General features: G+C 40.7%; 2 protein-coding genes across 2 annotated transcripts in view; both read left to right on the top strand.

Moving 5' to 3' along the window:
- Positions 1–6,796, top strand: part of LOC121873469 (Kv channel-interacting protein 1-like) — a 31,084-nt gene extending 24,288 nt beyond the window's left edge. Inside the window, exons 3-5 of the mRNA XM_042377052.1 lie at positions 2,488–2,561; positions 2,982–3,194; positions 3,684–6,796. Coding sequence (XP_042232986.1) covers positions 2,488–2,561; positions 2,982–3,194; positions 3,684–3,881 — 485 coding nt within the window. The 3' untranslated portion in view covers positions 3,882–6,796. The remainder of the gene's footprint in view (positions 1–2,487; positions 2,562–2,981; positions 3,195–3,683) is intronic.
- Positions 6,797–13,068: 6,272 nt separating this feature from the next.
- LOC121873468 (carcinine transporter-like) overlaps positions 13,069–24,196 on the top strand; it is a 13,293-nt gene continuing 2,165 nt past the window's right edge. The window contains exons 1-10 of the mRNA XM_042377051.1: positions 13,069–13,254; positions 18,215–18,436; positions 18,668–18,826; positions 19,090–19,193; positions 19,625–19,779; positions 20,801–20,969; positions 21,136–21,262; positions 21,801–21,925; positions 22,390–22,604; positions 22,862–23,043. Of these exons, the coding sequence (XP_042232985.1) occupies positions 13,093–13,254; positions 18,215–18,436; positions 18,668–18,826; positions 19,090–19,193; positions 19,625–19,779; positions 20,801–20,969; positions 21,136–21,262; positions 21,801–21,925; positions 22,390–22,604; positions 22,862–23,043 (1,620 nt within the window). The 5' untranslated portion in view covers positions 13,069–13,092. The remainder of the gene's footprint in view (positions 13,255–18,214; positions 18,437–18,667; positions 18,827–19,089; positions 19,194–19,624; positions 19,780–20,800; positions 20,970–21,135; positions 21,263–21,800; positions 21,926–22,389; positions 22,605–22,861; positions 23,044–24,196) is intronic.

Here is a 24,196-nt window from a genome sequence, read left to right as displayed (position 1 = left end):
TAATATATATTTTGTTGTATCTTTCGTTAATTGTTGAGAATATTAATTTATTCAGATCCATAAAGTGGTATGTGGCAACTGCTGCTGTAGAAATGTTGTAAGTGTTTTTCTTTTTCTCTTTCTCTCTCTCTCTTCTCTCTTTCCTCCTCTCTTCTCTCTTTCTCTCTCTCACCACCTCTCTTCTCTTTCTACCTCTCTTTTCTACCTCTCTTTCTCTCTTTTTAGCAATCGTGTGTGTGTGTGTGTGTGTGTGTTCATAATGTGTGTGTTGTGATAATTCATTTAAAATTATGCTATATTTATCTATGTATGCCTTTCACACACACACACACACACACTCTTTATACTTAACTCTCTCCCCATCCTTACCTGAGATTAAACTCCCCAGTATTACTAGGTAAGCACCAGGCTGGGCGTTGTTCATCCTACACTTTATAATTTGTTTCTCTTCCCCAGGTTAATTGAAAACCCTTGTTATGGTCTGGGGGCTGGGGGGAGTGGGGGGAGGGAGAAATAAAAGGGAAGGGATATGGAGTGAGATAGGAGAGGAGGGAGGAGGGTGGAGGGAGGGATGGAGGGATGGGGGTGGTTTTGTGCATGCTTGTAATGAAGGGTGTGTGTGGGGGGCTGAGTGTGTGTCTGTAATGAGGGGTGGTGCAGGATGTGTGTTTGGGGGTGAGGGAGGAGGGAAGGAGAGAGAACAAGGGGGTGGTTGTTTGTTTATGTTTACAGTGTTGATGAGGGTTAGGTGATGGTGTGAGTAGTAATGTGTGTGTGTGTGTGTGAGGAGGGTGAGGAGGGGTGAAGGAGGGGTGAGGGGAGGGGTGAGGGGGGTGGGGGTGTGTGTGTGAGGGGGGTGAGGGGAGGTGGGGGTGTGTGTGTGTGTGAGGAGGTGAGGAGGTGGGGATGTGTGTGTGTGAGGGTGAGGGAGGTGGGGTGTGTGTGAGGGTGGGGAGGGTGGGGTGTGTGTGTGAGGGGGTGAGGGAGGGTGGGGTGTGTGTGAGGGAGGGGGTGAGGAGGTGGGGGTGTGTGTGTGTGTGGGGAGGGTGAGGGAGGGTGGGGGTGTGTGTGTAAGGGAGAGGATGAGGAAGGGAAGGAGGAAAGAGGGAGAAAGAAGGAATGAAGGAAGGAGAGAGTGTATATGTGTGGGTGTGAAGGAAAGAAAGGAGAGAGGGAGGAAGAAATAAGAAAGTGTTTACAAATGCCTAACAAAATAATGGCCTACACTTTTTACCTCTTAATTAAACTTCAAAAACATTATCGTAATTATTACACTTCAATAACTTCGATAGATTTAATAACGTAATATTAATAAGTCGATATTTGTTTGTTTTACATCATCATTATTATTATTATTATTATTATTATTATTATTATTATTACTATTATTATTATTATTATTATTACCATTATTATTATTATTATTATTATTACTATTATTATTACTGTATCTAGGCAGTGAGATAATGCAGTGAAAAATGTCTCTCTCTAGCTGTTCATTTTTGTCTCTGTCCATCAAGATGTCTGTCTGTCTGTCTGTCTGTCTGTCTCTCTGTCTCTGTCTGTCTTTCTCTCTGTCTGTCTGTCTGTCTTATTTCAGTTACAGTATCAGAGATAGTTTAGTAATTTTAGGAAATATTTTAAAGTTATATTGAAGATGTTTTCGCTGTTTGTTAATGGCGTACAGCCCTTTCCTCGAGCTGTTACAGGCCAGCATCACAGCTTGGCACACCGGAATACACTCACAGCAATAATGGGGCACTGAGTGTCCCGTAAAAGGTGTTTTGTGTGTGTGTGTGTGTGTGTGTGTGTGTGTGTGTGTGTGTGTGTACGTGTGTATGTACGTGTGTATGTATATAAGACGTTTTAAAACTCCATATTAAAAACCAATTTCAGAGACCATTTTTTTCATTGAGTATTTATAGAACGCATTATATCGTCGGTATCCTATTATGAAACAACCAATTACACACACCCATTAATACTGGTCGTCAGATAGGGTAATTATATCTTATTAACTAGGTGTTTATAGCTCAGTTACCTTCACACCTAACAAGCAAACCACTCACTAAGTGTCTAGGTAATTATACTATTATTCACAGTCACTTCACAGTCAGCTCATTATTGTTTACTATCAGTCAGCTCATTATTGCTTACTACCAGTCAGTGCATTATTGTTTACTACCAGTCAGTTCATTATTGTTTATAACCAGTCAGCTCATTATTGTTTACTACCAGTCAGTTCATTATTGTTTACTACCAGTCAGTTCATTATTGTTTATCAGTCAGCTCATTATTGTTTACTATCAGTCAGCTCATTATTGCTTACTACCAGTCAGTGCATTATTGTTTACTACCAGTCAGTTCATTATTGTTTATAACCAGTCAGCTCATTATTGTTTACTACCAGTCAGTTCATTATTGTTTACTACCAGTCAGTTCATTATTGTTTATAACCAGTCAGCTGATCCACTGTTTACCCTACAGCCAGCTCCAGCAAGTACCCGCACTATGTCTTCAATAACCTCGATAAGGAGAACACGGGCGTCATCAACTTTGAGGTAGGTAGAGGTAGAGAGAGAGACTATATTAACAAGATTGAGGTCCACAATTATCCACCTAATCTGAATGGTTGAGTCAGGTCTGGACACTGAGGGAACTGTCACTGTTTACTGCCACTTAGGACAGAGATTCATACACAATGGGAGGCAATTATAATAGGTGATATTAATGTTATATTATTCCTGAGGATTAATCAGTGTGGGCTAGGATAGACTTCTGTCATGCATGTCTGTCTGTCTGTCTCTCTCATATTGCAAAGCTAAATATCTCCCTACAACAGGATCTGATTACTTTTTATGTCTGTCTGTCTCTCTGTCTGTCTGTCTCTTTTTCTCCCCATAACTAACTTCTCTATCTGTCTCTCTCCCCCCCAAAAACTAATCTCTCTCTCTCTCTCTCTCTCTCTCTCTCTCCTACAGGACCTGATCACCCTCCTATCTCGATTGTCTCGAGGGTCTCTCAACGATAGACTCAAGTGGATCTTCACGCTATATGACCTAAACGGTGACGGCTGCATCACTAGACAGGAGATGACAGATGTGGTACAAGCTGTCTACGACCTCATGGGCAAACACACAGATACGCCTGTTGATGAACAAACAGTCGGACAGAAAGTGGAAGCTCTGTTTACGGTATTGTTTGTTTATTTGTCTCTAATTATTGCCGGTGGTTTCTGTTTTATTGAATACTGATCAATTTCCAAGCGCATTAAGAATTCTTTTGTTACCCTTAAAATACTAAACAAAGAAAACGAAAATAGTAAAAGAAAATGGTTCCCTAGATACATTTTAACAGGAACTTTAGTAAATTAAATGAAATTAAATATATATGAGACGAGTACCATGTGACTATTAACTATTTATGACATTATTATTAGAATTAGTAGGTCAAAGGTCAGGCTAGCCATTAACGTATTGCCGATGTTGGTAAATGTCCGGATCAATTATGTCTGGTAAATGTCTGCGTTAATGGGGTTTGGTGAATGTCCAGCCTAAGGAGGTTAGGTAATGGTCTGTTTTAACGAGACTGATAAATGTCCGGATTAACGAGGCTGGTAAAATAACAGGATTAACAAGGTTTAGTAAAATGTCCGTATTAACGAGGTTGTATTCTTCACACAGACGCTGGACCTCAACAAAGATGGCGTCATCACCCTGGACGAGTTCACAGAGGCGTGTAGTCAGGACAGCACAATCGCCTACAACATCGACGCCATGTTGCACTGTGACGTCACCGCCCTCAACCCCGGTGACGTCACCACCACCACTACCAACGATGGCATTACTCCTGACCACCCAAGCAGGACGCTCAGGAGGTGACGTCATGGCGGCGACGACCAATCACTGATTACTCGGGATGGGCAGCTGATGATAACGTCACTCCCAGCAGCCAATGGCAACAAATGGATCGTCGGAGATTTCAGATTTCTTTAAATTCTCTCATTTCTTTCTTTCATTTCATCTCTGGGGACATTTATTATTTAATTATTTTTATCAAACTGGTAAAAGTGAGGTTTTATGGTGTTGTAAATAAGAGAGACGGAGTATTTGTGTTTGTTTTTGATGGACGCTTCGAGGTGGGACTGCTGACCACGTGAGGCTGAGGCTCCCTGCTGACACTGACCCATTACTTGAACTATTATTTATATTAAGACTTTTTAGCTGATTCTTCGAGAACATTATTTATTATTATTATTATTATTATTATTATTATTATTGTTATTGTTATTATTATTATTATTATTATTATTATTATTATTATTATTATTATTATTATTATTATTCCTCCTAACGACAGATATCCCTCAACTAACAAACAACCTAATTAGATGGTTCACCTTTAGGGTAATTATGACCGTAATTAAGGTTGAGAATTAGAGTAAAATTTATTATTGTTTATATTTTTTATCTCAAGTTAAATAATGAAGTGACTAATTAGAGGTTATTTACGAGGAATAATTTTTGTATAAGTTTTCGTCAATCTTTGCGAAGTAATGTCAAGTGTTGGATCACCTGAAGATTAGTCCCCTAGCTTATTTCACCTGATAATTAGTCCCCTAGCTTATTTCACCTGATAATTAGTCCTCTAGCTTAATTCACCTGATGATTAAACACCTTAACACTAACCCAAGCTAATACTAACCTGATCTAAAACTAACCTACCCTTACCTAATTAAGCCACCCTAACACTAACCTAACCCAACTCTAACTTAACCTCCCCCCCCCCTTAAGCTAACTCACTTCTAACTTATAATCACAACTTAACTACACCTAACACTAACTAAACGTAACCTAACCCTAACCAAACCTAACCTAGCTCCTCAGGTAGGATTAGAGAGGTCAATCCCCGGGACCATAATCTAGGGTGGGGGGTTAATCTTCAGGTAAGGTCACAGGGTTTGTCTCACGGAGTCTTACCTTCACTGGCAACCTCCCAGACGCCTTGTAAATACTTCACAAAACTATATATTTGTCTACAGGCTTCACCGCTCTGTTACTTATGACTACTACCGTTACTGACTACCGTTACTGGCTACTGTTACTTAACTCTGGGTGTTATTCTGTGTCTAACTCGTCACATGAGTCCATAAGTTATTTCTGTTGTGACGTGGTTCCTGTTCTTTACATGTTGTGACTCGTTGGTGTCGTGGTTTAAGGCATCACCTCAAGATCACACACCTTGGTTTATATCACCTGACATATAAACACCCTAACCTAACCTAACGTAATGTAACCTAATCTAACCTAACCTAACCTATCCCAACGCTAATCAAACCTAACCTAACCTTACCCTCCCCCCCCCCAGGGTGTTTACTCAACAGGTGAAAAATAAATAAACTAGGGTGTCTAATAATGAGGTGATGTACTTTATGTTCACTATGACGTATATATATATATATACTGTTGTCTCTCTGTCTCTCTCAAGTCTCCCTGTTGTATTTTTGAGACCAAGAGAGATAGAGAGACACATTGTAATTTGGGTGACTCTGAATTACTTCAAATTACTTATGAAACTTCTACTCAAAAAATATTACTCCAATTAAGTACTTTCTCTTCAATTAACTACTTTCTCTCCGATTATCTACTTTCTCTCCGATTATCTACTTTCTCTCCGATTATCTACTTTCTCTTCAATTAACTACTTTCTCTCCAATTAACTACTTTCTCTTCAATTAACTACTTTCTCTCCAATTAACTACTTTCTCTCCAATTAACTACTTTCCCTAAACTTTTGATAATAATTATATTTTTACGAGAGATAAGGTGAGGTTCTCTCCCTTATAGAAAGATATCGTCGATTATATAGCTCTACTTTCTCTTATATATAATAATATTTTTGCGAGAGACAACAATGAGATTACTATTCCTGTTATCAAATCATCAAGCTTATTCTCAGCTTAAAGGCTATATAGTGAGCTGGGAATATAATCAATTTTAGAAAGTATAGAAAGATTTTATTACGAAAGATTTATAAACTGCATTCCTAATATCGGGAATTAAAAAAATGGAATATATTTTAATTCCTGGATAAATTTGGAATAGAAAATAGTGCAACGACAGGTGTATTACACAGGTAGATGGATGTGTCAACTTTCTTTTTTGATAATATCTACTTTTATAATGTAAAGTGAAAGTAATAACAATTTCCTATCTCTTAATTAAGTATTTTAATAGTATAGATGAGAGTAATACTTTTAATAATAATTAAATTTTGAATCTATTGTTAACTGAAGACTTGAAGTAAATTATAGTCAAGAGATTTTTTCACTCCTTTCACTAATTCCTTCTTTTATCTGTTGTTCAAATGTGAAATCAAAATTGTTAGTATTTAGTATTGTATAAAAAAAACCTTAATAGAATTTTATATACAGTTAGAATAAAATAATGAGGCTAAATAGACGAATAAAATAGCATAATAAAGATATATATATATATTCAGTTGTTTATCCCTGAATAATAGTTTTGGACGATGTAAATATTGTTTTTATAATTATTGAAGGAAAATGGTTTAACCCTTTGAGGATGATGGTTTAACCCTTTGAGGATGATAATTTAACCTTTTATAGATGATGGTTTAACACTTTGAGGGCGATGATTTAACTCTGGTAGAAATAGTTTAAACCCTTGAGGAAGATGGTTTAACCCCTTGAGGACGATGGTTTAACCCTTTGACGACGTTAGTTTAACCCTTTGAGGACGATGGATTAACCCTTTGAGGACGATGGATTAACCCTTTGAGGACGATGGATTAACCCTTTGACGACGATGGTTATTTGAGGATGGTGGTTTAACCCTTTGAGGACGACGGTTTAATCCTTTAAAGACGATGGTTTAATCCTTTGCGGAAGATGATTTAATCCTTTGAGGACGATGGTTTAACTCTGATGGGAATGGATTTTTCTCCGAGGGCATTAGTTTAACTCTGATGGAAATGGTTTAACCCTAAGAGAAAGATGGTTTAACACTGAGGGCATTAGCTTAATCCTTTCTAATTATCTAAACAATGTCATTCAGTGCGTGACTCCCTAAACCACATCCTTTTGAGTGTGTGAGGCTGTTGAAGTGCGTTAATGCGGTACAAATACACACTCACAACAGGAAGTGTGTTACGGTCTTGAAGTGCGTTAGTATACATACACACAACAGGTAGAGTGCGTTAGGGTGATGAAGTGCGTTAGTACACATATACACTCACAACAAGTAGGGTGCGTTAGGGTGTTGAAGTGCGTTATTACACATGCACACTCACAACAGGCAGAGTGCGTTAGGGTGTTAAAGTGCATTATTACACATACACACAACAGGTAGAGTACATTAGGGTGTTGAAGTGCGTTAGTACACACACACACACTCACAGCAGGTAGAGTGCGTTAGGGTGATGAAGTGCGTTAGTACACATACACACTCAAAACAAGAAGTAGGGTGCGTTACAGTGTTGAAGAGCGTTAGTACACATACACACTCATAACAAGAAGTAGAGTGTGTTAGGGTGCTGAAGTGCGTTACCACACATACACACTCACCACAGGAAGAGGAGTGCGTTCGGGTGTTGATGTGCGTTAGTACACATACACTCTCATAACAAGAAGTAGAGTGCGTAAGGGTGTTGAAGTGCGTTATTACACATACACATCACAACATGTAGAGTGCGTTAGGGTGTTAAAGTACGTTAGTACACATACACACTCACCACAGGAAGAAGAGTGCGTTAGGGTGTTGAAGTGCGTTTGTACAAATAAACACTCACAACAAGAAGTAGAGTGTGTTAGGGTGTTGAAGTGCTTTAATACACATACACACTCACAACAGGTAGAGTGCGTATTATACATTCGCACTCACAACAGAAGCAGAGTGTGTTAGGGTGTTGAAGAGCGTTAGTACACATACACACTTACAACAGGTAGAGTGCATTTGTACACACACACACTCACAACAGGAAATAAAGAGCGTTAGGGTGTTGAAATGCGTAGTACACATACACTCACAACAAGAAGTAGAGTGCGTTAGGCTGTTGAAGTACGTTAATACACATACAGAATCAGAGCGAGCCGAAGAGTGCGTTAATATATCAATATAAGAACGATAGAAGAGTGTGTTGAACAGAACCCATCGACTAACCATCATTTATTAAATAATTTGTGATTGTAATTTTAATTTATTTTATTTGTTTTAGAGATTTGTAAAAAAAATAATTATTATCGTTTTACCATCATTAAATAAACGAGTTGAAATAAATTGAAGATAATTGACAAGAGAATATTTTAGTCTCTCAACATTTAAATAAATTTGTAAATTAAAAAAAACTGTACTTAAGGTGAACAAAAATCATATCATAATTTAAATAGTTTGTAAATTATATAACAATTAGCCTAGACGGTAACCTTTAATTAAATCTATTCGTAGGTAATTATATTAAAAATAATAATCAAAAAAAGTAATTTTTTACCATTTTATGCTAAGGAATTATATGTCTAAATCCTTAAAAAATGATTTTTTGGGGAAAATTATAAAAATATATCAAAAAATTATCCCCCAAATTATAATTATCTATTTTTTTGTAATTAGTTAATATAAAATTACATATAATATATCCCTCTATATTGCCTGTACTAGAACTATATTTATTGTGTTGTTATTATAGGTGTTACATGTAGTACAAGTGAGATTATAGTATTTCCAACAATGTGAGTCTTTTATTGACTTTCCCTCCATCAGGAAAAAAGTCAGGGGAAAAATAACGGGAAAAAAGTCATGGCAAAAAGTCACGGGGAAAAAAATAATCCCTTCTCCTTTTTTCTGTCATTCATTCATTCACCTCCTCTTTCTCTCTTCCTCTCATCATTCTTTTACCCTCTCTTCCTTCCTCTTAATACCCCTACCCACTCTCTCTCCCTCTCTAATCACCCCTCCTTCTCCCTTTCTGAAATCTCCCTCCCATTATTCCTTCTATCTCCCTTTTATCATCCCTCCCCACTCCCCCCTTCTTATCACCCCTCCCTCTTCTTCCTCTCTCATTCTTCCCTCTCCCTCTATTCACCCCCAGTCTCTCTCTTACCACCCCTCCCGTTCCCTCTCCTTCCCTCTCACTCCTGACGTGTGTGGAAGCCCCGACACTGAGATGAAACCTTATGACCGGTGATAGTGTTTGTGACCAGATCCGCAAGGGGGAAGGGGAAAGGAAGGGAAGGGGGAAGGAAGGGAAGGGGGAAGGAAGGGAGAGGGGAGGCGGGAGAGGGAAAAAATGAAGGGAGGGGAGGCAAGTGAAAACGTGAAGAAAGAAGGAGAGGGATAATAATAATAATCTTGCTCTTATATTTATTCTCTGAATCCTTTCAAAATAAAATAATATTATCCTTTGTTGAAATATTTTCCATAATTAAGACAACCTGAAGATTAAGCACCCCAATATTATTATTATTATTATTATTATTATTATTATTATTTTTATTATTATAACCTTACAGAAAACATAGATAAATAAATATAAGCGAAGCCTTTCAAGGGGTAACCTATGAAAAATAGATTATCATAAATACCTCTTTACCACACCTTGCTGAGCAGGCGAGAGTGGGCTAATATGAGGACAGCGCGTATAGTGGGGAAGGGAGGAGGGCTGGGAGGTTGGGGGAGGGGCTGGGAGGTTGTGGGAAGGGGCTGGGAGGTTGTGGGAAGGGGCTGGGAGGTTGTGGGAAGGGGCTGGGAGGTTGGGGAAGGGGCTCAAGAGTCAAGGGAGAGTTGGGGAAACTATGAAAACTTGGGGAAATATATCATGTAACGTCTTGAAGAAATGGACATCATGTGTTACCTTCTCGTATATTTTCGCTCAAGCAACAGTTTATTTTGGAAACCTTCGTAAAAATGTAGTGACCTTATTTTCGTTCTTATTTTAAATTGTTTCGTAATGTATTAAATCATTATTTTAAGGCTATTTTTATTTATGTTGCTGTTTGTTGCATATCGTTGTGTTTTGTGTTTGTCTGTCATGTCATGGGTTTGTAAGCTTCTTATCCCCCAGGTCGTTCATACTCGATACAAACACTTGAATGGCACTCTGACGACCTCCTGGTATATGTGGGTAATAATAATAATAATAATAATAATAATAATAATAATAATAATAATAATAATAATAATAATAATAATAATAATAATAATAATAATAATAATAATTAACGGTTTATTAAAAGAGCATGGAAGCCAAAAGCCTGAAAACATAGTTACATAATTGGGGAATGGGCCACTTGATTGACAGATAATATACAAGTAACACAAGTGATACAAGTATGATATATAATAACTATGTGGGAAGAAGGTCATAATAGCGGGCATTTCAACAAAGTAACAGTACAAAAAAGTAAGATTGACTGGGAGTGAATACATTGGTTGACTACGAGTTGTTGATAATTTTTACAATGGTTGGGACTGGGCTGTTCTTTTAGCGATCAGAACGTGCTCCTATGGGCTGGATGTGGTTGTGGTGTGGAACAGCAATTCGCGGACGAGGGATCTCGGGTGGAAGCAAGAGCCGGTGTCTAGGATGGTGCAGAAGTTTCATACCAAATTTGCCGATGAGGCCGCGGTGATGATCAGAGAATGCTGGACTTCTCGGGGAAAAAGTAGCGGTGAGCTTCCGTGGAGGTATTAGTGGAATTTATCCATTTGGTGTCCACGTCATCCACACTTAGTACTTCAGTCCAGGGATGGTGAACTATCCACTGCCCGAACAGACGCAACGCAGAGTCAGTAATTGGCCTGTAGGTCTTGATGTAGGAGACGTTGTTCGAGGTAGTTGGTTCTAGTCAATTAAGTCAGCTAAGATAAGGTCAAGGGTATTTTGACCGTGTGTGGGGAAGTTCACAACTTGTGATGGTAGCAGCTGGTCCTCGATATCAGTGGTGTCAATTTCGTTATAATCCCCGCATAGTACTAGCTTGGCACATGGGTACCTAACTCTGAGGTGGTAATGAGGCGATTGATAAGAGTGTCTCTGGTGGGTGAGCGAGGCTGGTGGTATGCCACACAGTATATTATAGAGGCAGTGTGGCGAGGGTGGGCACGTGGCACAACACGTACCCATAATGCCTCCACATCAGCTGGGACTAAAACATCCAGGCGTGACAGATGAAGTTTATCCTGACAGAAGAGGACAACGCCCCCCCCCCCCCTCCACGTCCATGTGAACGAAAGTGATGAAAGAGTTGATATCCCTCAATGTGGCAAGTTTCAGGAGCAATTTGCCACGGCTCGCATATGGTAACGTCGTTGGCAGCAACTGACCGGACTGTGTTAGCGAGCTCGTCAAATTTGTTGGCGAGGGAAGTGACGTTGAAGAGCAGTAAGGAGGGGAGGTTAAACCATATTCGAGGCACTTCAGTGTATTGTTGCGGCCTGTTAGAAGTATGTTTCTCTGGTTTTCTAGTGGAGGTGATGGTCCTAATGGGCTTCTGTTTATGACGTCCTTGTTCGCGGCTACAAGCATGGAATATGTTCAAAGATTTTATTAGCACAATAACACTGTCATCAGGCTATCCCTTCCCTCGTTTTAGACTGTACAGGGTGCGCCTGGAGTGCTTCACTGGTGGACATATGTTGATATTTGTTGTTGTGGACGGACAAAACTGTATTTCCGACGTGGCCTTTAACTCAATGGCGGCACTTTGAAGGACACCGACACAATTTCCATGACGTAGTACACTGGTGGACAACTGTTAATGTTTGTCTAGTCGTAAACACCGCGGTAGTCCTTGTCTCTGGCACTCTGAAGGTCACCGACAAACTGCCACGGTCTAGTACTACACAGGAGTGCCTACAGGACACGTCTTGTCTCACTGAGGGCTGACTGATGTAGGTGTGTGTGTGTGTGTGTGTGTGTGTGTCCTTCACTCACGATACTAATTATTACTATGTCTAGGTACGTTCCAAGGGTCACTCAGTCCCTCCACACACACACACACACACACACACACACACACACCAACGTTGCCTCGGGTCTCTGCAGTTTGGAGGCTTCTGGCCCCAGCACTAAGCACAGTAAAGCTATCGACAGTGCCTCCTGATCCACTATACAGTCAGTCAACACCGCTACACACCAGCATACACTCAGGGGACGGACACTGGCCACCTCAAACACCTTGTACTGTCGTGTGTATGTGTACTTTACCATCACTCTCCCTTTATCTGCATGTATAGACAGTGACCTAACCCAGTGGACAGTGATCGCTCATTACCTGGAGGTGATCAGAAAGTGCCCAGGTGTGGAAATGAGAAGGTAAAGTGAGGTATTAGTGAGTTAGGTGTTTCTCTACCTGCACGTCTCACACCTCTCTCACCCACCTTGGTAGTGACAATAACTGGTGGTGATGGTAGTGGTGGATAGTGGTAGTGGTGGTAAGGCCGACAGTACTAAGATTGTCTCATTGTAAGGTAAATCTAAAGTGAACTTATAGAATTACCTCATTATAAACACCTTTCAAGGCTACAAAATAATGGTGTGTGAAGAAATAAGAGAGAGGTAAACAAACAACAACAAATAAAAACAAACAAACAATCTTTAATCTCGCCAAGGACATCTGTGTACGTACGACTCATAAATAAGTACAAAATAATCGATCCAAGGACAGTACAGTACTTGAGTGCAATGTTTATGTCATGTCCCTCTGTATTAAGACCTAAATTATATTCTCTACCGATATCCTGATCACCTGGACTCCTGAAGAAGGTAACTCCTTATAGGGCCTTACAACCTATACACCCCACCACCACCTCCCCTCCTAACAATTGAACCACTAAAAGACTGAACTAAACTGAACTGAACTGAACTGAGCTGAACTAAACTGAACTGAACTACGAACCACTACTATATCTCTGAACTTAAATTAAACACACAGAAAGTTTACTAAATCTTCATTGAAAAAAAAACAGGACTCTAATTGTGTTTAAAAAAAAATGACGAAGTAAAAATGTGAGTGAGGGAAGAGCAGCATTTGAATCATAAAAGGGACTCTCTCCAGGCAAAGAACCACACCCAACCATGAAACGAGACCTACGAGACTCTGAACGCAACGAGACCACCACCACCATGGAACAGAATTCATTCGAGAACGTGACCAATGGCCTCGCCTCTTCCACCAGCCCCAGAGCACAGGAGAGGAGAGACGCCTTCAAGAAGTTACGACAATCGAGGCAATCCGAGGTACAGTGGGTCTGGTACAGTGGGTCAGGTACAGTGGGTCTGGTACAGTGGGTCTGGTACTGGTACAGTGGGTCTGGTACAGTGGGTCAGGTACAGTGGGTCAGGTACAGTGAGTCTGGTACAGTGGGTCAGGTACAGTGAGTCTGGTACAGTGGGTCATGTACCGCTGTTTTGGTACACTTAAGGTATATATACTGTATTTTAGGGTTTATTTTAAGGATTACATGACCGATGCTCCCTTTACGGTCTGGGGTACTTAAGGGTTACTGCATTTAAGGGGGATTTATTTTTGGGGATTCAATGTTTGGTTCGTAGTTTAGGGATTTTGTTTATGGAGAGTATCTATGTATGTATTTTAGGTATGTTATGTACGTATTTTTGGTATGTTATGTACGTATTTTTGGTATGTTATGTACGTATTGTTGGTATGTTATGTACGCATTTTAAGGTTGTATTTTAGGTATGTGTCACTGGGATGTATTTTAAGACTATATTTTAGGGTTGTAGTTTAATGTTATCAACGGCATTTACAAAATTAGTTGCTCAGGAAATACGTCATAAACTCACGTCACTGGTTGTTATGGATATGACGTCATAAGGTTACGTGATTGGTTGCTAACGAAATACGTCATAAGGTTATGTCATTGGCTGCAATGGATATGACGTCATTAGGTTACGTCACGGATTGCTAAGAAAGTGACGTCTTTAGAACCTGGTTGCTAAGGAGGTGACGTCACAGGGGCATGTCTAAGGTTTCGTCTTCGTAAATGTGACGAATTATGTCATATTTTCTAAAGTTATTCAAAGTGCGTGAGGTTCGTTTATGGTGAGGTTCGTTTATGGTGAGGTTCGTTTATGGTGAGGTTCGTTTAAATTGAGGTTCGTTAATGGTGAGATTCGTTTAAATTGAGGTTCGTTTATGGTGAGGTTCGTTTATGGTGAGGTTCGTTTATGGTGAGGTTCGTTTATGGTGAGGTTCGTTTATGGTGAGGTTCGTTTAAAAGTCTATTACTTCTATCTTTATTAGAGAGACGGCAAGTTTTAATAATTACAAATGACGTGATGCAGGTGTGTAACTCAGCAGGTGTGTATCTCAGCAGGTGTGTATCTCAGCAGGTGTATAAATGCATTTGTGTATCTCAGCAGGTGTGTAACTATAGGTGCGTACCTAAGCAGGCGTGTATCTCAGCAGGTGTGTATATCAGCAGGTATGTATATCAGCAGTGTGTGTAACTGTTGGTGTGTAACTGTAGGTGTGTAACTCAGCTCTACAGTCACAACACACACACTAAAATAGGCTGATGGGAGTTACCTAAGGAAGCCACACAGGTTCTCGAGGCGAAAATAAAGACGTTGGTGAATATAGACCATTTACTGACTGTTTCTCTGTCTGTCTGTGTATATACTGAACCTACCTCTATCAACATATATGACGATTTCATTGAATAAATATTGTGATGAACGCTCTTTTTTGGGTCATAATTGAAACTTCAGTAATATTTTTTACCGTTTTGAATAATTTTGTCGTTTACTTTATTGATATTTAACAACATATACGATAAAGTCTCCCTTGAATAATACGTGGCATCCTATACTATAATATAGAGGAGTTTCCCCTGCAAAATGTCTTCTTATACAGAAAACCTTATTTTAGGGTCAACTAAATCATTTTATTCAAGGTTGATGGATAACATAGAGGAGGTGGGAGGCAACTGAAGGTCTGTTGTGTGTAGTATCAGCAGAACTTATTTTCTCGACAGATAGACTCTATGTACGGGTGGAGTAAGGCTCATTCTCGAGTGTTGGTGCGGGATGTCTAAGGATGATTTTCGTGTGATTACAACATGGTATTGTTTTGACAAGGGTTATAGACTCTGGGTCCGGTGTCCATAGAGGTGACGTACTCCTGACTCACCAATTTTTGCATTTCGTGAGGGGCGACGACCTACAGGTTTACATTTTTAGCGCTAAATTTGGGTGAATTGTTCTATAGCGGAAATCTAGTGCGATCTAGAAACATTAGAGACGAGGCCTTCTATTATAGGGTAAAATGACGCCATGCAGGACTGACACCTGACCTCATCCACTGGTCCGGAGGGCGTGTACAGGTGAGTTGCTCTATAAGGCGCTAACCCGGGCCTGTAAAGGGTGGCGAGTGTGGCTAAGTGGAACTGCTAATTGAGTGATAAATAAAACGTCATGGAGCGTACTGTATAGGGTAGTTAGCCTATACAGTGTGGTGTGGAGTGGGGACTTTTATTGGGGTATGTGAAGGAGACTCCCGTAACATTTGGGCCTTAGAGTTTGTGTGAAAAATTAATTGTGGCTAAAGTACAAAACTTTAGAAAAAATATGTCTTGGGTGGAACTCCGAGGTCTGTGGGGGGGCACCCTGGCTCTAGTTATGGGCCTACATTATTTTTTCCGCCACTTACCAGCCGTTTGGGTGGTTGGTCTATCCAGAGTTAGTACAGTACCTGTGGTGTTTAATAGTGAGGGTCACACTGGATAACACGTGTGTCCGGACCGAGGCTCGAACCCTTGACGTATCAGTTAAGATACTCGTGTTATCAGTGCACCACCTGTCAGCCTCTTACTCTCACGGCTCGTGTCTCAATAACTTTGATACATAAGACTGGGAGAACTGAGACACAATTGATCTGGCGACCGAAATAACCGAAAGGTGAAGTGGCCAGAAATCCCCCCAAAACAAACAGCGTCTGGAGTAGTGTTGGTAAGTAACACTTACTGTGTGGTAAAGAAAATTATATAACCATAAATGTGTTGTAGTAAACGTTATTACTCATATCTAGCGCGTCTCAAGTGTCAGTTTACGCTATTCTGAAATTAGGTTTGGCACCCCTGATGCCCTTAGGAGGCGGGAGAGATTATGTGGCTAGTAGTCTACTGTAGTATTTTGACGCAAGGCTCCTGTTAAGCTACACTGTTCACCTCTTTCTTTCCGCGCACACACACAGGTGAATCTACTGAAGGCTGGTAGTTGGTCATGTGTTCCGGTCACAGTACTTAACATGAGGCTACAGGGAAAGTACCACAGCACAGGGCGTGGTTCTGTGTCCGCAACACTCGCGATAACTTTTCAGCTTTCATTATCAACAACGTTGACTTGGCAGTTACAAGAAATATTCGCCGTTACAAATGATGTTTTACCCTCAGAACAATATGAAAGCCGTTTGTTACTCTAAAATAATTATTAATTGAATAAGGTTTTAAGAAGTTAGCAATTTAACTAAGTTTGACTTTTTTCCATCAGTAACGAATGACCGTTGACGGGACCCTTTAATATTTTATATTTTATTCTTGGTGCTAAATAGTAAAATATCTTCAGAGTACAAATAAAAATTATTTTTTTATATAATTAATCGGAAAAAAGGTATCAAGAAACGTTTATTTAAACAAAGCTCTACATATTGTTATTTGTGAATGTTTCCCTCCTACGTCATCAAGGTGAATATGGAAAATATCAGTTTATATAATTATTATTAAACACATGGCATAAACGTCGTGAGTACGGTTATTATTTCAAATTATATTTTTATTCAATATTTATTTCATTTAACACAATAAATATTTTTTTTTCATTCTGACGTCATATTAAAACACCAAAAATAAAAGCGATTGTACTGCGCGTCTTACAACCTGTTTGTGTTCTATTCACAATATTTTTTATCGCCAGAGCGAATCACAAGTTAAGTTTTGTTTCCCCGAGTGCGGAAAGTATTATCTAACAACACACAATACTTATTATTCCTTAAAATATCAGAACATAAATACGATATCAAAATAACCTTTAAAACGTTCGGCCGTTAAAGTCACCGCCGCCCAACCTGCTACTGCCACTTAATTTGTTATTGTTTGTGATATATGAATAAAATAGAATATTTTATTTTATGTCATAGTATTAATTAATTGTTCTAAAATTAAGACAAGAGGACTTACCATCACGAGCGGGAACATTCATGTTTGGTGGTTACTTCGCTGGCCCAAGATGTCTGAGTTTATTATTTACTGCCCTGTACTTCTCTCCTCTTCATCCCGGACCTTCAGTTCACTTCAGGGTGTAGGAGCCTCACCAGCCATGACTACACAGTGTTTACTCACAAAAAAACAGCGCTAAATCACATAATTATCCGGATGTATTACTCAGCTGTTCTAACTCACAGACGACACGACACTGAGCTGCTACAACACTATGAAAACGTCCCGCCTAGACTTTCACTCAGGGCAAAATTTACAGGAATTAAGATAATAATAATAATAATAATAATAATAATAATAATAATAATAATAATAATAATAATAATAATAATAATAATAATAATAATAAATAAATAACAGAACGCCATCTATCATAGTATTTAATTTTGTGACTAAAATCAACGACTCTAATTTTTGTTGGAGAGTTTCCTTGATTTATATTTTCTTCTACGGACGCTGGTTGATGACGTAGCAGGTCAGCTGGTTGGCGAAACAAAAATAAACATTATGGAGATATATTTCAGAGTAAACATTTAAACATAATGATGATAAGTTATGGTGTTGCATCTAGTAAATATTTTGTGAAATGTTACTCTTATAAATATTTTCGTTTTCTATATAATACTGGTAATTAGAAAACGTACGAAAATAGCTATAAAAGAAAAATGCTGAATAAGATCGATTATATTGGAATCCTAAGTCGATATTTTATTTTAGGTGTGTAGAAATTATACAAATTATAACTCACACCACACCACCCCCTTACACCACCACCTCCCCACTCACACCACAACCACCTCCTCCTAACACCACAAACACCTCTCCACCCACCACCACCACCTCACACCACCCACCTCACAGCCCCTCCACACACTCACCACCACCTTCACACCCTTTCCACCCCCTCACACCCCCCTCCACCCACTCATACCACCACCTCATCACCCACTCTTCATCCTCAGAAATCCATGGACTTTGACGACCTCCTACCACACGTCGGGGAGTTTGGCAGATACCAGAAGCTCCTCATCTTCCTCATCTGCCTGCCGGCGTGTATCCCCTGCGGCTTCCACGCCTTCAACCAGCTGTTTATGAGTCCGTCTCCGCCCCACTGGTGCCGCGTGCCTGAACTAGAGGGACTGGGGCTAACGGTACAAGAGGTCAGGAACTTATCCATACCTTGGGTGAGTAAAGTGATTATTATTATTATTATTATTATTATTATTATTATTATTATTATTATTATTATTATTATTATTATTTTTATTTTTTATTTTTTATTTTTTTTATTTTTTTATTTTTTTATTTTTATTATTATTATTATCACCACTATCCCCATCATCACCATCACCATCACCATCACTATCATCACCATCACTACTAAAACAACTAATACCCAACACCTCGTGAGCCAGGAAGGTGGTGGGTACAGCCAGTGTTCCCAGTACCAGCTGCCCAACAACTACACGCCTGAGTGGCCCTTGGAGGAGCCTCGCCCCGCCTGGCCTGTGGTCCCGTGTACGAGTGGCTGGATCTACAACACCACCATCATCTATTCCTCTATCGTGATTGATGTGAGTTGATGATGGATGGTTGGATGGAGAGATTAATGGGTGGATGATAGATTTATACATACATATATACATTTATAACTAATATATAACACATTTACCACACCTGTAACTATTATATGACACACCTACCACACCTGTAACTAATATATAACACACCTACCACACCTGTAACTAATATATGACACACCTACCACACCTGTAACTAATATATAACACACCTACCACACCTGTAACTAATATATGACCTTATATAACCCCCACAGTATGACCTAGTGTGTGATAAGGCCATTTTTCCCACTGTGGGCTTGTCTGTGCTCAACGTGGGAGGAATCATTGGTGTTTACGTCTTCGGCACTATCTCCCGATGGCAGGGTGGGAGGGCAGGTAAGGGAAGGTGGGAGGGCGAGGTAAGGGGAAGGGTGGGAGGGTAGGTAAGGGGAAGGGTGGGAGGGTAGGTAAGGGGAAGGGTGGGAGGGTAGGTAAGGGGGAGGGTGGGAAGGGGAAAGTGCGTGTTGTGGGAGAGGGAGGAGGAGAGTGTGGGAGGAGTGTGTTAGGTGGGAGATGAGGAGGTAGGATTAAAATAGAATGGTGGAAGAACATAAGAAGGGGCAGGAATAAAGGGTAGATACACAAAAAGAGAGAGAGAGAGAGAGAGAGAGAGGTTTTCTGTAAATAATGATTTCTCCTGACGTTCCTCCTCTCATTCCTCCCACCCCCTCTCTCTCTCTCTCTCTCTCTCTCTTACTCTCTCTTTTACACCCTTCTCTCTCTCACTCTCTCTCTCTCTCTCAACTACAGGTTGGGCAGGAGGATATCGTTCCTGGTGTGTCTGGGCATCGAGCAGGTGTTTGGACTCATAACAGCCTTCGCCCCTAACTTCTGGGCATGGCTCACCTGTCGCTTCCTGGTGGGGTTGACTGTGCCTGCCATATACCAGATACCCTTCATTATCTGTGAGTAGATGAGGGTAGATTGTGAGTAGATGAGGGTAGATTGTGAGTAGATGAGGGTAGATTGTGAGTAGATGAGGGTAGATTGTGAGTAGATGAGGGTAGATTGTGAGTATGAGGGTAGTGTGTGAGTAGATGAGGGTATAGGGTAGAGTAGATGAGGGTAGTGTGAGTAGAGGGGTGATTGTGAGTAGAGAGGGTGGGTGTGAGTATGAGGGTAGATTGTGAGTAGATGAGGGTAGATGAGGTGTGAGTATGATGATGGTAGATTGGTAGTGTGAGTAGATGAGGTGGGTGTGAGTATGAGGGTGTGTGAGTAGATGAGTAGATTAGGGTAGAGTGTGAGTAGGTGAGATTGTATTGTGAGTAGATGAGGGCTAGAGTAGAGAGTAGATTGATTGAGTAGATGAGTGAGTAGATTGTGAGTAGTGGTAGTGTGTGAGTAGATGAGGGGTGTGGTGAGGGGTGGTGTGTGAGTAGATGAGGGGTGGAGTGTGAGGTATGAGGGGTAGTGTGTGAGTAGATGAGGGTAGAGATGAGGGTGGGTGTGTAGATGAGGGAAGTGTGAGTAGAGGAATGAGGGTAGATTGTGAGTATGAGGGTAGATTGTGAGTGAGTATGAGGTGTGAGTAGATGTGAGTGAGATGAGGGTAGATTGTGAGTATGAGGGTAGTGTGTGAGTAGATGAGGGTCAGTGTGTGAGTAGATGAGGGTAGATTGTGAGTATGAGGGTAGATTGTGAGTAGATGAGGGTAGTGTGTGAGTAGATGAGGGTAGATTGTGAGTATGAGGGTAGATTATGACTGTGAGGGTAATGTGTGAGTAGATGAGGGTAGATTGTGAGTAGATGAGGGTAGATTGTGAGTATGAGGGTAGATTGTGAGTATGAGGGTAGTGTGTGAGTAGATGAGCTTTATAAAAGTTGTCCTCATCCTCTTCAAGTAGATGAATGGATGAATAATCTATCTATCTATCTATCTATCTATCTATCTATCTATCTATCTATCTATCTATCTACCCGCAGCCTTGGAGTTAGTAGGGCCGAGTTACCGGAGCTTTGTGACGGTGATGACGTGTCTGTTCTACGTGGGCGGGATGCTCCTGCTAGCGGGCGTGGCCTACCTGGTTCGGAACTGGGTATACCTGTGTCTGGTCACCTCCCTGCCCTTCTTCGTCTACGTCGTGTACTGGTGGTGAGAGAGAGAGAGAGAGAGAGAGAGAGAGAGAGAGAGAGAGAGAGAGAGAGAAATTGAAGAGAAAATAAAGGGAGATACAATGAAAGAAATCAATTTATAAACAATTCGATAGCCAAACACCTTACCTCACCTTCACTTTCTCCTGCGCCTCCTTCGTTCTCAGGTACCTGCCGGAGTCCCCACGATGGTTACTCTCCAAAGGGCGTCTTCAGGAGGCCAGGACGATACTTACTAAGATGGCAGAAGTGAATAAGACTGAACTGCCAGATTCCTTCATGCAGAAACTACAGGTGTGTGGCAGTGGTGGTGGTAGTGTTGGCGGTAGTGGTGGTGGTGGTGGTGGTGGTGTGTGGTAGTGGTGGTGGTAGTAGAGGTGGTGTTGGTGGTAGTGGTGGTGTGTGGTAGTGGTGGTGGTAGCAGGGGTGGTTGTAGTTGATGCTGGGGTAGTTGTTTTTAGGTGGTAGTAGAGGTGGTGGTTATTGTTGATGATAATAATAATAATAATAAAGAAATATAACTAAAAAAATATCCGTATATACGTTTGAAAGAAGTAAGTTGCAGAGATAGATAGATAGATAGATATATAGATAGATAGATAGATTTTATCCTGCTTGTGACCTTCCCTCCCATCCATCCCTCCCTACTTTTCTTCTCACCTTCCCTTCCCTCCTTTCTCTCCCTCCCTCCCTTCCCTTCACTCTCTTCTTCATTCCCTCCCTTGTTTACCATCCCACTAACTCCTTTCTTAATTTAACTCCCCCTCCCTCCCTCCCTTCCTCCCTCCCTTACCTCACCACCTCACTGACTCCCCCTCTCCCCCGTGCACAGGACCGCATGATGGCACAACAAGCGCTCAGCACCAGCTCAGCACAGAAGAACAGTGCCACCGGGTTCTTCAGCATGTGTTACACCCCTAACATGAGGCTTAAGGCCATCCTCATCACTATGGTCTGGTGAGAGAGAGAGAGAGACAGAGAGAGAGAGAGAGAGAGAGAGAGAGAGGGGGAGGGGAGAAGAGACAAGAATAAGAGAGTGAGAAGAATATGAGAGAGAGGGGGAAGAGACAGAGCATGTAAAATATAATAAATAAAATCATTATCATAATTCTAATTAATATAAAGAGACATTATCAAGTTAAATCAACAAACATCTGACCTAATTTTATTCAATTTTATCTAATATTTCAATTACAAAGAATTTATTTTAATTTTCAATCTAGATGCGACAAAATACACGTAAAAAACAAAATAGTTAATTTATCCCTGTAAAATATCCATAGTTATTCAGTTTTTTTTAACTTTCATCAATTATAGTGATCTAATTTGAAATTTCCATTTACTTGCGACAAAATAAACGAAAAATACAAAATACTTAGGTTACCCCTATAAATATCATATTTGTTTCGTTTTCTCTTAAGGTTCGCCAATGAAACTGTTTACGTGGGACTGAGCTATTATGGTCCGGCTATGGGCGACGACGAGTACCTCTCTTTCTTCTTGTCCTGTGCTGTCGAGGTACCGTCCTACCTCCTCTGCTGGATTGTCATGGATCGCTGGGGCCGTCGCTGGATCCTGGGCGTGGGCATGATCATCGGGGGCATTTTCTCCATCTGTACTGTACTGATGCCCGAAGGTGAAGAGAGAGAAATAGAAAGAGAAAAAGAGAGAAAAAGAAAAAGAGAGAAAAAGAGAAGAGAGAGAGAGAGAGAGAGGGGGTTAGCGGCCATAATGTTTGCAAATATACCTAACCAACGGTATCTGATGTTCTTTAAACTACCATACCGATTTAACCAACTACCACACCCTTCTAGTCACCTACCATACCAACACATGGCCACTTACCATTGTGGCCACCTACCACACCCATGACCATCTTTCTTCCCTCTACAGGTGCCTCGTTGGCCACACTCGTCCTCTACCTGGTGGCCAAGTTCTCAGAGTCGGCCGCCTTCCTCATCATCTACCCCTTCGCGGCCGAGCTCTACCCGACGGAGGTGAGAGGCGTCGGGATTGGGTTCTCTGCCTACGTCGGGGGCTTGGGACTGGTGATTATACCCTTCATTAATTACCTGGTGAGTGTACAGGTCTGGTTGTGTTTGTGTCTGTTTGTGTTTGTTTGTTACTATGTGTTTTTTTATTCTCTCTTTGTTTGTTTTAGTTTGTGTAATATCTATCTATCTATCTATCTATCTATCTATCTATCTATCTATCTATCTGTCTGTCTATCTGTCTGTCTGTCTGTCTGTCTGTCTGTCTGTCTGTCTGTCTCGCTATCGATTCATCCATCTCTCTCCCCCTCTCTCTGTGACCTCCTTTCTCTCTTATTTTCTGTCTGTCTGTCTGTCTCTCTCTGTACACACACACACACACACACACACACACACACACACAGGTAAGAGAGACTCCCGGCGTCATTTCTCGCTCGAACGATCAAGAATAAGGGAGGCAGCAGTGTCTTCCAGGGCGATACTCTCTCCCTTAGCCTCCCTCTCTCTCCCTCATCCTCCCTCATTCTCCCTCTCTCTCCCTCCCTGCCCCATCCTCTCTCTCTTACCCTTCTTCACCCTCCCTCAACCTCCCTCACCCTCCTCCCTCACCCTCCCTCAACCTCCTCCCTCACCCTCCCTCACACCTCATCTTCATCACAAGTCAATATTATCTTTATTATTGGTGATTATATCTATTTATCTCTTCTTATCACTGTTTATCTTATCAAGTTTGTGTTGATTCCTTTATTTATTATCTTTGTTTTATGTTTGTTTATCAATTTTTTTTATTCTTCTTAAATCTTTTTATTTTTTTTTATTTTTTTCGTATTTTTTGGTTATTTATTGAAGGAATTAATTATGTCATTTTTTTTAAGGTATCTGGTGTGTCTGTCTGTCTGTCTGTGTGTGTCTGTCTGTCTGTCTGTTTGTGTGTGTGTGTCTGTTTGTCTGTTTGTGTGTGTGTGTCTGTCTGTCTGTTTGTGTGTGTATGTCTGTCTGTCTGTTTGTGTGTGTGTGTCTGTCTGTCTGTTTGTGTGTGTGTGTCTGTCTGTCTGTTTGTGTGTGTGTGTCTGTCTGTCTGTTTGTGTGTGTGTGTCTGTCTGTCTGTTTGTGTGTGTGTGTCTGTTTGATTGCGTCTGTCTGTATATAGTTCAATGGGTTACGCTATTTCTTTCTTTCTTTCTTTCTTTCTTTCTTTCTCTCTGTTTCATCCATTATTCTCTCTCTCTCTCTCTCT

This window comes from Homarus americanus, unplaced genomic scaffold (genome assembly GCF_018991925.1).
Source record: "Homarus americanus isolate GMGI-L3 unplaced genomic scaffold, GMGI_Hamer_2.0 scaffold39797, whole genome shotgun sequence".
Classification (NCBI taxonomy): Eukaryota; Metazoa; Arthropoda; class Malacostraca; order Decapoda; family Nephropidae; genus Homarus; species Homarus americanus.
Note: the sequence above shows the minus strand (reverse complement) of the source record. Positions and strands in the feature narration are given on the sequence as shown.